This window comes from Oncorhynchus mykiss, chromosome 12, assembly GCF_057628025.1.
Source record: "Oncorhynchus mykiss isolate SJ-2025 chromosome 12, ASM5762802v1, whole genome shotgun sequence".
Taxonomy (NCBI): domain Eukaryota; kingdom Metazoa; phylum Chordata; class Actinopteri; order Salmoniformes; family Salmonidae; genus Oncorhynchus; species Oncorhynchus mykiss.
In genome coordinates, this window is record NC_143033.1 from 85,178,629 (window position 1) to 85,193,628 (window position 15,000).

General features: G+C 43.0%; 1 protein-coding gene across 2 annotated transcripts in view; it reads right to left on the reverse strand.

Moving 5' to 3' along the window:
• LOC110538995 (SH3 and multiple ankyrin repeat domains protein 1-like) overlaps nt 1–15,000 on the reverse strand; it is a 112,357-nt gene that overhangs the window by 55,346 nt on the left and 42,011 nt on the right. For both annotated transcript variants that reach the window (XM_090193779.1, XM_090193778.1), the window contains exon 3: nt 5,500–5,703. In XM_090193779.1, the coding sequence (XP_090049905.1) occupies nt 5,500–5,703 (204 nt within the window). The remainder of the gene's footprint in view (nt 1–5,499; nt 5,704–15,000) is intronic.

Here is a 15,000-nt window from a genome sequence, read left to right on the forward strand (position 1 = left end):
GTGAGAGTAACCTTACAGAGTAACCTTACAGAGTAACCCACAGAGTGAGAGTAACCTAACCTTACAGAGTAACCCACAGAGTGAGAGTAGCCCAAAGAGTAACCTTACAGAGTATCCCACAGAGAAACCTTACAGAGTAACCCAGAGTGAGAGTAACCCACAGAGTGAGAGTAGCCCACAAAGTAACCTTACAGAGTAACCCACAGAGTGAGAGTAACCCACAGAGTGAGATTAGCCCACAGAGTAACCTTACAGAGTAAGCCACAGAGTGAGAGTAACCTTACAGAGTAACCCACAGAGTGAGATTAGCCCACAGAGTAACCGTACAGAGTAACCCACAGAGTAACCTTACAGAGTAACCCACAGAGTGAGAATAGCCCACAGAGTAACCTTATAGAGTAACCCACAGAGTGAGAGTAACCTAACCTTACAGAGTAACCCACAGAGTGAGAGTAGCCCAAAGAGTAACCTTACAGAGTAACCCACAGAGTAACCTTACAGAGTAACCCAGAGTAACCTTACATAGTAACCCAGAGTGAGAGTAACCCACAGAGTGAGAGTAGCCCACAGAGTAACCTTACAGAGTAACCCACAGAGTGAGAGTAGCCCAAAGAGTAACCTTACAGAGTAACCCACAGAGTAACCCAGAGTGAGAGTAACCCACAGAGTAACCTTACAGAGTAACCCACAGAGTGAGAGTAACCTAACCTTACAGAGTAACCCACCGAGTGAGAGTAGCCCAAAGAGTAACCTTACAGAGTATCCCACAGAGGAACCTTACAGAGTAACCCAGAGTGAGAGTAACCCACAGAGTGAGAGTAGCCCACAGAGTAACCTTACAGAGTAACCCACAGAGTGAGAGTAACCCACAGAGTGAGATTAGCCCACAGAGTAACCTTACAGAGTAACCCACAGAGGAACCTTACAGAGTAACCCATAGTGAGAGTAACCCACAGAGTGAGAGTAGCCCACAGAGTAACCTTACAGAGTAAGCCACAGAGTGAGAGTAACCGTATAGAGTAACCCACAGAGTGAGATTAGCCCACAGAGTAACTGTACAGAGTAACCCACAGAGTAACCTTACAGAGTAACCCACAGAGTGAGAATAGCCCACAGAGTAACCTTATAGAGTAACCCACAGAGTGAGAGTAACCTAACCTTACAGAGTAACCCACAGAGTGAGAGTAGCCCAAAGACTAACCTTACAGAGTAACCCACAGAGTAACCTTACAGAGTAACCCAGAGTAACCTTACAGAGTAACCCAGAGTGAGAGTAACCCACAGAGTGAGAGTAGCCCACAGAGTAACCTTACAGAGTAACCCACAGAGTGAGAGTAGCCCAAAGAGTAACCTTACAGAGTAACCCACAGAGTAACCTTACAGAGTAACCCAGAGTGAGAGTAACCCACAGAGTGAGAGTAGCCCACAGAGTAACCTTACAGAGTAACCCACAGAGTGAGAGTAGCCCAAAGAGTAACCTTACAGAGTAACCCACAGAGTAACCTTACAGAGTAACCCTGAGTGAGAGTAACCCACAGAGTGAGAGTAGCCCACAGAGTAACCTTACAGAGTAACCCACAGAGTTAGAGTAACCTTACAGAGTAACCCACAGAGTGAGATTAGCCCACAGAGTAACCTTACAGAGTAACCCACATAGTAACCTTACAGAGTAACGAACAGAGTGAGAGTAACCCACAGAGTGAGAGTAAGTCACAGAGTAATCTTACAGAGTAACCCACAGAGTGAGAGTAGCCCACAGAGTAACCTTACAGAGTAAGCCAAAGAGTGAGAGTAACCTTACAGAGTAACCTTACAGAGTAACCCACAGAGTGAGAGTAACCTAACCTTACAGAGTAACCCACAGAGTGAGAGTAGCCCAAAGAGTAACCTTACAGAGTATCCCACAGAGGAACCTTACAGAGTAACCCAGAGTGAGAGTAACCCACAGAGTGAGAGTAGCCCACAGAGTAACCTTACAGAGTAACCCACAGAGTGAGAGTAACCCACAGAGTGAGATTAGCCCACATAGTAACCTTACAGAGTAACGTTATAGAGTAACCCACAGAGTGAAACTAACCTAACCTTACAGAGTAACCCACAGAGTAACCTTACAGAGTAACCCAGAGTGAGAGTAACCCACAGAGTGAGAGTAGCCCACAGAGTAACCTTACAGAGTAACCCACAGAGTTAGAGTAACCTTACAGAGTAACCCACAGAGTGAGATTAGCCCACAGAGTAACCCTACAGAGTAACCCACATAGTAACCTTACAGAGTAACCCACAGAGTGAGAGTAGCCCAAAGAGTAACCTTACAGAGTAACCCACAGAGTAACCTTACAGAGTAACCCAGAGTGAGAGTAACCCACAGAGTGAGAGTAGCCCACAGAGTAACCTTACAGAGTAACCCACAGAGTGAGAGTAGCCCAAAGAGTAACCTTCCAGAGTAACCCACAGAGTAACCTTACAGAGTAACCCTGAGTGAGAGTAACCCACAGAGTGAGAGTAGCCCACAGAGTAACCTTACAGAGTAACCCACAGAGTTAGAGTAACCTTACAGAGTAACCTTACAGAGTAACCCACAGAGTGAGAGTAAGCCACAGAGTAACCTTACAGAGTAACCAACTGAGTGAGAATAACCTTACAGAGTAACCCACAGAGTGAGAGTAACCTTACATAGTAACCTTACAGAGTAACCTTACAGAGTAACCTTACAGAGTAGCCCACAGAGTAACTTTACAGAGTAACCTTACAGAGTAGCCCACAGAATAACCTTACAGAGTAACCCACAGAGTGAGAGTAACCTTACAGAGTAACCTTACAGAGTAACCCACAGAGTGAGAGTAAGCCACAGAGTAACCTTACAGAGTAACCCACAGAGTGAGAGTAGCCCACAGAGTAACCTTACAGATTAAGCCACAGAGTGAGAGTAACCTTACAGAGTAACCTTACAGAGAAACCCACAGAGTGAGAGTAACCTAACCTTACAGAGTAACCCACAGAGTGAGAGTAGCCCACAGAGTAACCTTACAGAGTAACCCACAGAGTGAGAGTAACCCACAGAGTGAGATTAGCCCACATAGTAACCTTACAGAGTAACCCACAGAGTTAGAGTAACCTTACAGAGTAACCCACAGAGTGAGATTAGCCCACAGAGTAACCTTACAGAGTAACCCACATAGTAACCTTACAGAGTAACGAACAGAGTGAGAGTAACCCACAGAGTGAGAGTAAGTCACAGAGTAATCTTACAGAGTAACCCACAGAGTGAGAGTAGCCCACAGAGTAACCTTACAGAGTAAGCCAAAGAGTGAGAGTAACCTTACAGAGTAACCTTACAGAGTAACCCACAGAGTGAGAGTAACCTAACCTTACAGAGTAACCCACAGAGTGAGAGTAGCCCAAAGAGTAACCTTACAGAGTATCCCACAGAGGAACCTTACAGAGTAACCCAGAGTGAGAGTAACCCACAGAGTGAGAGTAGCCCACAGAGTAACCTTACAGAGTAACCCACAGAGTGAGAGTAACCCACAGAGTGAGAGTAGCCCACAGAGTAACCTTACAGAGTAGCCCACAGAATAACCTTACAGATTAAGCCACAGAGTGAGAGTAACCTTACAGAGTAACCTTACAGAGAAACCCACAGAGTGAGAGTAACCTAACCTTACAGAGTAACCCACAGAGTGAGAGTAGCCCAAAGAGTAACCTTACAGAGTATCCCACAGAGGAACCTTACAGAGTAGCCCACAGAATAACATTACAGAGTAACCCACAGAGTGAGATTAACATGACATAGTAACCCACAGAGTAACCTTACAGAGTAACCCATAGAGTGAGAGTAACCTTACAGAGTAACCCACAGAGTAACCTTACAGAGTAACCCACAGAGTGAGAGCAACCTTGCAGAGTAACCCACAGAGTAAGTAACCTTACAGAGTAACAAACAGAGTGAGAGTAACCTTACAGAGTAACCCACAGAGTGAGAGTAACCCACAGAGTAACCTTACAGAGTAACCCACAGTGAGAGTAACCTTACAGAGTAACCCACAGTGAGAGTAGCCCACCGAGTAACCTTATAGAGTAACCCACAGAGTGAGAGTAACCTTACAGAGTAACCCACAGAGTGAGAGTAGCCCAAAGAGTAACCTTACAGAGTAACCCACAGAGTAACCTTACAGAGTAACCCAGAGTGAGAGTAACCCACAGAGTGAGAGTAGCCCACAGAGTAACCCTACAGAGTAACCCACATAGTAACCTTACAGAGTAACCCACAGAGTGAGAGTAACCTCACAGAGTAACCTTACAGAGTAACCCACCGAGTGAGAATAACCTTACAGAGTAACCCACAGAGTGAGAGTAACCTTACATAGTAACCTTACAGAGTAACCTTACAGAGTAACCTTACAGAGTAGCCCACAGAGTAACTTTACAGAGTAACCTTACAGAGTAGCCCACAGAATAACCTTACAGAGTAACCCATAGAGTGAGAGTAACCTTACAGAGTAACCCACAGAGTGAGAGTAACCCACAGAATAACCTTACAGAGTAACCCACAGAGTGAGAGTAACCTTACATAGTAACCCATAGAGTGAGAGTAACCTTACAGAGTAACCCACAGAGTGAGAGTAACCCACAGAGTAACCCTACAGAGTAACCCACAGAGTGAGAGTAACCTTACAGAGTAACCCACAGAGTGAGATTAGCCCACAGAGTAACCTTACAGAGTAACCCACAGATAACCTTACAGAGTAACCCACAGAGTAAGAGTAACCCACAGAGTAACCTTACAGAGTAACCCACAGAGTGAGAGTAACCTTACAGAGTAACCCACAGAGTGAGATTAGCCCACAGAGTAACCTTACAGAGTAACCCACAGATAACCTTACAGAGTAGCCCACAGAGTGAGAGTAGCCCACAGAGTAACCTTATAGAGTAACCCACAGAGTGAGAGTAACCTAACCTTACAGAGTAACCCACAGAGTGAGAGTAGCCCAAAGAGTAGCCTTACAGAGTAACCCACAGAGTAACCTTACAGAGTAACCCAGAGTGAGAGTAACCTTACAGAGTAACCCACAGAGTAACCTTACAGAGTAACCCACAGAGTGAGAGTAACCTTACAGAGTAACCCACAGAGTAACCTTACAGAGTAACCAATAGAGTGAGAGTAACCTTACAGAGTAACCCACATAGTGAGAGTAACCCACAGAGTAACCTTACAGTGTAACCCACAGAGAGAGAGTAACCCACAGAATAACCTTACAGAGTAACCAACACAATGATAGTAACCCACAGAGTAACCCATAGAGTGAGAGTAACCTTACAGAGTAACCCACAGAGTGAGAGTAACCCGCAGAGTAACTTTACAGAGTAACCTTACAGAGTAACCTTACAGAGTAGCCCACATAGTAACTTTACAGAGTAACCTTACAGAGTAACCTTACAGAGTATCCCACAGAGTGAGAGTAACCTTACAGTGTAACCTTACATCCAGGCTGTATATACCTCCAGATATGGTACCCCCTTCTCAAAGGATTGTGGGTACTCTCTCAGCATCTTCTCCTCCTCCAGGAACTTGGCGTCATGGCCTTCGGTGGCTGGTTGGAACAAGCCGTAGTTCAACACATCCCGCAACGAATCGGTCAGAGAACATAGAACCTGCTGCTTGGCCTTCCAAACGGTCGCATCTGGGTTGAACCGCAAACACTTCTGCAGAGGAGACAGGGAGAGAAGGGGAGAGGGAGAGGGAGAGAGAGAGAGGGAGAGGGAGAGAGAGAAGAAGAAAGAGGGTTCAATAGTGGTGCTTATAGAGAAGAGATAGAGGGCGGAGAGAGGGGGGTAGTTGGGGTTTAGATGAAAACACTAAACAAGAAAAAGTGCGGAAAAGGAAAGCATTGAACTGTAAAGTAGAAAAGTAACAGCAATTTAACAGTCTAGACTGAGGGAAGGGTCCTGGTGCAGTATTAGTGTGTCTGTCAGAAGTGGAGAACCGCTCCTCGCTGCAGTACTGCTGTTGTTACCATTCTGAACCACTAGGGAGAGACATTGTGAGTCCACCACAGGGACCAGTGATGTGTATGGTTTTATACAGTAAGGAGATATGAATGGCTGATTGTACTGTTTCCTCTGACCAGTGAGCTCCTGTATGGTGAGATGAATAGAATGTTTGATTGTGCTGTATCATATAGGCACAGTTAGCATTAGACTTAATGTCCTTTTATGGACAGATCCACATCTGTTTCTGTAGATCATGAATCAAACAGTCTTCCTCTCTTTCTCTCTCGCTCTCTGGTGTGAGTCTGGGCTGAGGCTGAGGTAGAGCAGGCCATTCCCCTGACCTTGAAGCAGCTGTGTGATTGGTCCTTCTGGAGAGCAGCTGGATCTCTCGCTTGCTTCTTCTGCATGCATGGATGTACGCTCCACGGCTCAATATATCTCACTAACGTGTTTAACTCTCTCTTTCTGTCTTAATCTCTCCCTCACTGACTGTCTCACACACTCTCTCTGTCTGTCTGGTGTCATGACGTTGGCCTGGGGGTAGGTTTATGACAGTCATAAATACCTCTTCCCCCCTTTTTCCTCTCTCTACCCTACTGATGTTACATTTGCAAACCCCTTGGTTAACATAGAGATTCTGGGAACATCAGTAGGTGGGGGGAAATTAACTATATTCTGGTAATCCGACCAACTGAACATATGCGGTGGTACTTAATGAATGATGTCAGTTCGGTTGTCATCTGAGACATTCTTATCAATGATAAGATGACATAAACTCTACAGTGGAAAGTCTACACATCAGAGTTATCAGATTCACATGGAATTGTTGTTAAAACATTTTTTGATAATGAAATTATTTGTGATGGGTTAAAATGAGATTTTAGCTTCTAAAATGTGAGAATTGGGTTTTCATAAGGTTAGGGCTCTGCTCAATCAGTGGCCCGCCCCTGTGAAGAGTCATGGGTTATAAAACTTTTCAGACACACCCTTCTCGCTCCACTATATAAAGCCTTGACGACAATATAACCTCCTGTTCCGAGGATGTGAGGACGACGGTCCGATGTCAGAATGGTTCAGATAAAAACTACAGAACGAAGCCAACATCAGCGTGAACTTTGGTTGCGAATGGTATGAACTTTGAACTCTTATTCACTACAGAAGTGATACCTCCTAGCCGTTGAGTTAGCAACAGCAGCTGCAAACGAGGGTTAGGAAGGAACAGAGTGTCCCGTCACTCACACAACGACGTTACTACAGCGTATCCAATTGACCACCAGAGACATTCTTCAAAGGACAAAGGACTCGGTTTGGCAACACGGCCTTCCATCTACCAACCTACCGAAGCACAGCTCAGAGTAAATATATATTGCATTTTCCTTTTCCGAATGGGCGGTAATTTAGAATGCATAAGATACTGTATTTACAATAGCACAGCTTCTTCCTTTGTTACTTAGTCTTCCCGCTCTTTCACTCAAAACCAGCCCCTTTTCTTTTGTGTAACAAGCTGTCATATCTGTTCCGCCCGCCAGGGACGTTTTCCTTTATGACGTCATTTGTAATCAAGTTATGATTAATTATGTGTATGTGTAATTCTGTGTGATTAGTTAGGTATTTAGGATTGCTGTATTGTATTTTGTATTGCTGATTCAACTTGTTAGCCAGGGTTCATGAAGATAACCAAGAACTTACAACTTTCAGATGAGACTGAATTAAGGTGACGATTAATATTGACTGCTATTCATGTAAAATATTACTAGGTCTTTAAGAGTTTATTCGGAAGATAACAGCTCCAAAAATATTATTTTGTGGTGCCCTGACTCTCTAGTTAATTACATTTACATGATTAGCTCAATCAGGTGATATTAATTACGGATAAATGATTTTATAGAATAGCATCTCATATCACTTAACCCAGCATAGTCAAAGACACGACACTGGCTGTGTGTGTGTGTGTGTGTGTGTGTGTGTGTGTGTGTGTGTGTGTGTGTGTGTGTATGTGTGTGTGTGGGTGGGTGGGTTTGAAGGAGGGAGGGAGAGAGTGAGAATGGAATACTGTGCAGAGGTGTAAAATGTCTCTCTCCCTCTCTTTTATTCAGTCTGGGTTTGTGCACAGCCAACCGAATCACTATGGCAACCAGGTCATTAGTGGAGCAAGCTCCTTGTTGCCATAGAGACATCCCTGTGTTCCCTTGGAGATGGGGAACTATGGGATAAAGTGAGAGAGTGCCTGTGTGTATGTGTGTTTTACAGTGAGACTGAGAACGAGAGGTGGAGTCAGGGGGAGGAAAGGGTTTATGTATAAGAGAGGGAGCGAGGGAGCAATGGAGGGAGGGATATAGAGAGAGAGAAAGAGAGATGGAGAAAGAGAGACATTGAAAGGGAGAGTAAAAGAGAGAGGATGAGTAGGTGTGTCAGCATGCAATAGATTGTTTCTTACACACACGCTGACATACTGCACCAACATGTACATTCAATCACACACTAGAATTAACACTCAGTCCCTTCAAAAAAACACACACGCAAACAGAATGCAAGCTAGGGAAGCTAAATATAATCTGAGATCATTGAGGAGGAGGAGAAAGTTTATCAATACAGCATAATGCATGAAGAATATTCCCATAATCACCATCATTATTGTTTCAATTATTGTGACACTCTTTATATAATTACTGTAAATCTGCTTTTACATTTAAAAAAATGTTTTATTAACCCATTCACCACCCTCTTCAGAGGACACGTCTTCTTTGTTTTTTACAGCTTTTCTACTTCATATACAGTGGGGCAAAAAAGTATTTAGTCAGCCACCAATTGTGCAAGTTCTCCCACTTAAAAAGATGAGAGAGGCCTGTAATTTTCATCATAGGTACACTTCAACTATGACAGACAAAATGAGAAGAAAAAAAATCCAGAAAATCACATTGTAAGATTTTTAATTAATTTATTTGCAAATTATGGTGGAAAATAAGTATTTGGTCACCTACAAACAAGCAAGATCTCTGGCTCTCACAGACCTGTAACTTCTTCTTTAAAGGGCTCCTTTGTCCTCCACTCGTTACCTGTATTAATGGCACCTGTTTGAACTTGTTATCAGTATAAAAGACACCTGTCCACAACCTCAAACAGTCACACTCCAAACTCCACTATGGCCAAGACCAAAGGGCTGTCAAAGGACACCAGAAACAAAATTGTAGACCTGCACCAGGCTGGGAAGACTGAATCTGCAATAGGTAAGCAGCTTGGTTTGAATAAATCAACTGTGGGAGCAATTGTCTGTCATAGTTGAAGTGTACCTATGATGAAAATTACAGGCCTCTCTCAACTTTTTAAGTGGGAGAACTTGCCTAATTGGTGGCTGACTAAATACTTTTTTGCCCCACTGTACATAGATTTTACATAAAGATTTTACATATACATTTTAATTCTGCAGTTAATCTTAGGGGAATTAACACATTTGTTTAAGACAGGAGAGTTTCTGTTCAATACCAAAGCAGGTGGGAGAAGAGGAACGGGTGGACCACTGAACAAGCAACCTGATTGGTCCATATACCTACGGATTGGTTGAAATTACTCATTGAACTCTCTCATGAGCCCTCCACTCCAGACTAACTCTTTACAGACTTCTAACAGAGAGGAAGACCATCTCTGCTTCTGAGTCTGACTGGTTCTGACATACTGTTATTGATTCAGTATTATAGACTAACAACTAGCTGTAGGTTGAGGCATCTTACAGGCCAATAAGTGACAACAGTCCATATTGACTGTCACTTCTCTCTTTTACACTCATATTGCAGTCAGGGCCGTAGCTACATATGAAGACACCGAGGTTCGGATCTTTCAGAATTTGAAAAATATCTATTTTGGGAACTCGGTCGTGGTCTCAACTTACTGTTGAGAATTAGAATAGTAGAATACACAAGGTGACATTTCAAAACGTGGTTGTTCATCAGCAGTTTTCCTTCCTATATGTCCCACACTCACAGTCACTCAATTAGTCCATATCTGTTAACATTTTTTGAATCTACTTAGTCTAGCCAGCCATCTAAAGTAATCATGGTTGATTACTCTCACTCAGATATCATATGGTATAAACATGGTATAAGTCATGGCAAATGTGTAGAATTGCAGGAAATTACTAGAACAAAAAATCTGTAAATCTGTTTACCTTTTGCTAATAAAGTACTTTTTCTGCTAACAGATCCCTCTGTATGTTTTTAATCCCGGTGCTGAATTAATGTGAGTTAATGCGGCTGACTGTATTGCTAATAGGCCATATGTTTGAAGATGAGTTAATGAGGCTAACTGTATTGCTAATAGGCTATATGTTTGTAGATGAGTTAATGAGGCTAACTGTATTGCTAATAGGCTATATGTTTGAAGATGAGTTAATGAGGCTAACTGTATTGCTAATAGGCTATATGTTTGTAGATGAGTTAATGAGGCTAACTGTATTGCTAACAGGCTATATGTTTGTAGATGAGTTAATGAGGCTAACTGTATTGCTAATAGGCTATATGTTTGAAGATGAGTTAATGAGGCTAACTGTATTGCTAATAGGCTATATGTTTGTAGATGAGTTAATGAGGCTAACTGTATTGCTAACAGGCTATATGTTTGTAGATGAGTTAATGAGGCTAACTGTATTGCTAATAGGCTATATGTTTGTAGATGAGTTAATGAGGCTAACTGTATTGCTAATAGGCTATATGTTTGTAGATGAGTTAATGAGGCTAACTATATTGCTAATAGGTTATATGTTTGTAGATGAGTTAATAAGGCTAACTGTATTGCTAATAGGCTATATGTTTGTAGATGAGTTAATGAGGCTAACTGTATTGCTAATAGGCTATATGTTTGTAGATGAGTTAATAAGGCTAACTGTATTGCTAATAGGGTACATGTTTGTAGATGAGTTAACGAGGCTAACTGTATTGCTAATAGGCTATATGTTTGTAGATGAGTTAATGAGGCTAACTGTATTGCTAATAGGTTACATGTTTGTCGATGAGTTAATGCGGCTAACTGTATTACTAATAGGCTATATGTTTGTAGATGAGTTAATGCAGCTAACTGTACTGCAAATAGGCTATATGTTTGTAGATGAGTTAATGAGGCTAACTGTATTGCTAATAGGCTATATGTTTGTAGTTGGACTGAGGTGAATGAAGCTAGAGCAACTCAGGCGATAATGGCGGGTTCCTTTTTGCTTGTTTTTGCTGTCCTCCAAATTGTAATTTAGAATTTTTTAAATCATACAAAAATGCAGTAAAGCTTCAACTTTCTTAAAATATTTTGTAAGGTGTGGGATTTCACCCCAACTCACTCACTCACTCACTCACTCACTCACTCACTCACTCACTCACTCACTCACTCACTCACTCACTCACTCACTCACTCTCTCCTACCCTCTGGCCCTTTTCTGCAGGGCAAGTGCAGGGGGATTAGCAGCCTTTAATGAGAACTATGGGGAAATAACCACCCCCTCCTTCCCACTCTGTTTAAGTCAATTTCTTCGGCCTCTCTCTATCTCAATTCAATTCAATTCAAGGGCTTTATTGGCATGGGAAACATGTGTTAACATTGCCAAAGCAAGTGAGGTAGACAACATACAAAGTGAATATATAAAGTGAAAAACAACAAAAATTAACAGTAAACATTACACATAAGGAGGTTTCAAAACAGTAAAGACATTACAAATGTCATATTATATATATATACAGTGTTTTAACAATGTACAAATGGTTAAAGGACACAATATAAAATAAATAAGCATAAATATGGGTTGTATTTACAATGGTGTGTGTTCTTCACTGGTTGCCCTTTTCTCGTGGCAACAGGTCACAAATCTTGCTGCTGTGATGGCACACTGTGGAATTTCACCCAGTAGATATGAGAGTTTTTCAAAATTGGATTTGTTTTCGAATTCTTTGTGGATCTGTGTAATCTGTCTGTCTGTCTATCTCTCTCACTACCTCTTTCCCATCTATTTGCTATGTTCCCCCTCTCTAGCTACCTCACAGTCACACAGTCCTCCTTTCCACATTCCTTTCAGCCACGTTTCCCTCCCTCCTTCCATCCCCTGTCCTCTCCTCTCCTCTCTTCACCCTCTTATCTGGTTCTGCCTCTCTTATCTGGGCCCCTCTTCACCTCTGGCTGAGCACTGAGAAGGCCCTTACAAGGCTTACAGTTGTTGGTCTACTCTAAATGTATGTCAATGGGATGATACTATGTTTATACAGCAGGTAAGATGACTGTGTATAGATGTACTATATACTGTATGTGTAGGTAAATATACTGTATATCAGGGGGTATGTGGGCACTTCTTAGGCAGTTGTGGAAATCCTCAATTCATAACATTTGTGTTTATGAGCTGCTGCCCGTCTCTCCATGATCTCATTACAATACAATTAACCAGCAATTAGAGTTTATTGAGGGCGAATTAGCTGACATGTAGACATGTAGATCAGGCCTAATACACTGGGATTATAGAACCATATTACCCCGCTGCACAGGAGAGAAGGAGATAGGAGGGAGGACAAGAGAGAGAGAGAAAGAGAGCGAGAAAGAAGAGAGAGACAGAGAGAGAGAGAGACAGAGAGAGAGACAGAGAGAGAGAGAGAAGAGAGAGAGAGAGAGAGAGAAGAGAGAGAGAGAAGAGAGAGACAGAGAGAGAGAGAAGAGAGAGACAAAGAGAGAGACAGAGAGAGAGAGAGAAGAGAGAGACAGAGAGAGCAGAGAGAGACAGAGACAGAGAGAGAGAGAGAGAGAGAGAAGAGAGAGACAGAGAGAGAGACAGAGAGAGAGAGAGAGAGAAGAGAGAGACAGAGAGAGAGAGAAGAGAGAGATGGAGAGAGAGAGAGAGAGAGAGAGAGAGAAGAGAGAGAGACAGAGAGAGAGAGAAGAGAGAGACGGAGAGAGAGAGAGAGAGAGAGAGAGAGAGAGAGAGAAGAGAGAGAGACAGAGAGAGAGAGAGAAGAGAGAGACAGAGACAGAGAGACAGAGAGAGAGAGAGAGAGAAGAGAGAGACAGAGAGAGAAGAGAGAGACAGGGAGAGACAGGGAGAGACAGAGAGAGAGAGAGAGAGAGAGAGAGAGAGAGAGAGAGACAGAGAGAGAAGAGAGAGACAGAGAGAGAGAGAAGAGAGAGAGAGAAGAGAGAGATGGGAAGAAGTGAGGTAAGGAGGGTGAAGGGACGGTGTGAAAGACAAAAGGAGAGAAGGACGATATGAGATGGAGGGAGGTCAGGAGAGAGGAGAAATAGAGGACATGATATTGCCCTACTCCTCAGAAACATCTGGAAGTCATGTGGTGTCACTGACCATAACGTGGCAGCACAAACTGTAGTATTGGTTATCTTAGATCATGTCAAAATACATGTTCCTTCCATAAGACACAGAGAAAGGATCTTGGGTAACCAATTCCCCAGCATGCTTCTCATTGTTCGCACACAGAGCGGAGCGAGGGAACAAGTAACAGCAGGAGATCCACAGAATAAAGTAATACACAGAACTACACAGTAATACACAGTACTACACAGTAATACACACTCGTATAGTCATCATAACACGTTCAAATCAGCACACAGACATATACAGTGCAATCAGAAAGTATTCAGACCCCTTCCCTTTTTCCACATTTTGTTACGTTACAGCCTTATTCTAAAATGGATTCAATAAAACAAAACAGAAATACCTTATTTATATAAGTATTCAGACCCTTTGCTATGAGACTCAACATTTTCCCATTTATCATCCTTGAGATGTTTCTACAACTTAATTGGAGTCCACCTGTGGTAAATTCAATTGATTGGACATGATTTGGAAATGCACACACCTGTCTATATAAGGTCCCACAGTTGACAGTGCATGTCAGAGCAAAAACCAAGCCATGAGGTCGAAGGAATTGTCCGTAGAGCTCCGAGACAGGATTGTGCCGGCCCACAGATCTGGGTAAGGGTACCAAAAAATGTGTGCAGCATTGAAGGTCTTCAATAACACAGTGGCCTCCATCATTCTTAAATGGAAGAAGTTTGGAACCACCAAGACTCTTCCTAGAGCTGGTCCCCAGGGCAAACTGTGCAATTGGGGGAGAAGGGCCTTGGTCAGGGAGGTGACCAAGAACCCGATGGTCAATCTGACAGAGCTACAGAGTGCCTCTGTGAAGATGGGAGAACCTTCCAGAAGGACAACCATCTCTGCAGCACTCCACTAATCAGGCCTTTATGGTAGAGTGGCCAGACGGAAGCCACTCCTCAGTAAAAGGCACATGACAGCCTGCTTGGAGTTTGCCAAAAGGCACCCAAAGAGTCTAAGACCATGAGAAACAAGATTCTCTGGTCTGATGAAACCAAGATTGAACTCTTTGGCCTGAATGCCAAGCGTCACGTCTGGAGGAAACCTGGTAACATCACTACGGTGAAGCACGGTGGTGGCAGTATCATGCTGTAGGGATCTTTTCAGCATCAGGGACTGGGAGACTAGTCAGGATCGAGGGAAAGATGAACGGAGCAAAGTACAGAGAGATCCTTGATGAACACCTGCTCCAGAGTGCTCAGGACCTCTGACTGGGGCAAAGATTCACTTTCCAACAGGACAACAACTCACAGCCAAGACAACGCAGGAGTGGCTTCGGGACAAGTCTATGAACGTCCTTGAGTGGCCCAGCCAGAGCCCGGACTTGAACCCAATCGAACATCTCTGGAGAGACCTGAAAATAGCTGTGCAGTAAAGCTCCCCATCCAACCTGACAGAACTTGAGAGGATCTGCAGAGAAGAATGGGAGAAACTCCCCAAATACAGGTGTGCCAAGCTTGCAGCGTCATACCCAAGAAGACAAGAGGATGTAATCGCTGCCAAAGGTGCTTCAACAAAGTACTGAGTAAAGAGTCTGAATACTTGTGTAAATGTGGGATTTCCGCTTTATTTTTTATAAATTTGCAAAAATGTCATTATGGGGTATTATGTGTAGATTGATGACTATTTAACAATAATTTAAAAAATGCAAATACATTTTT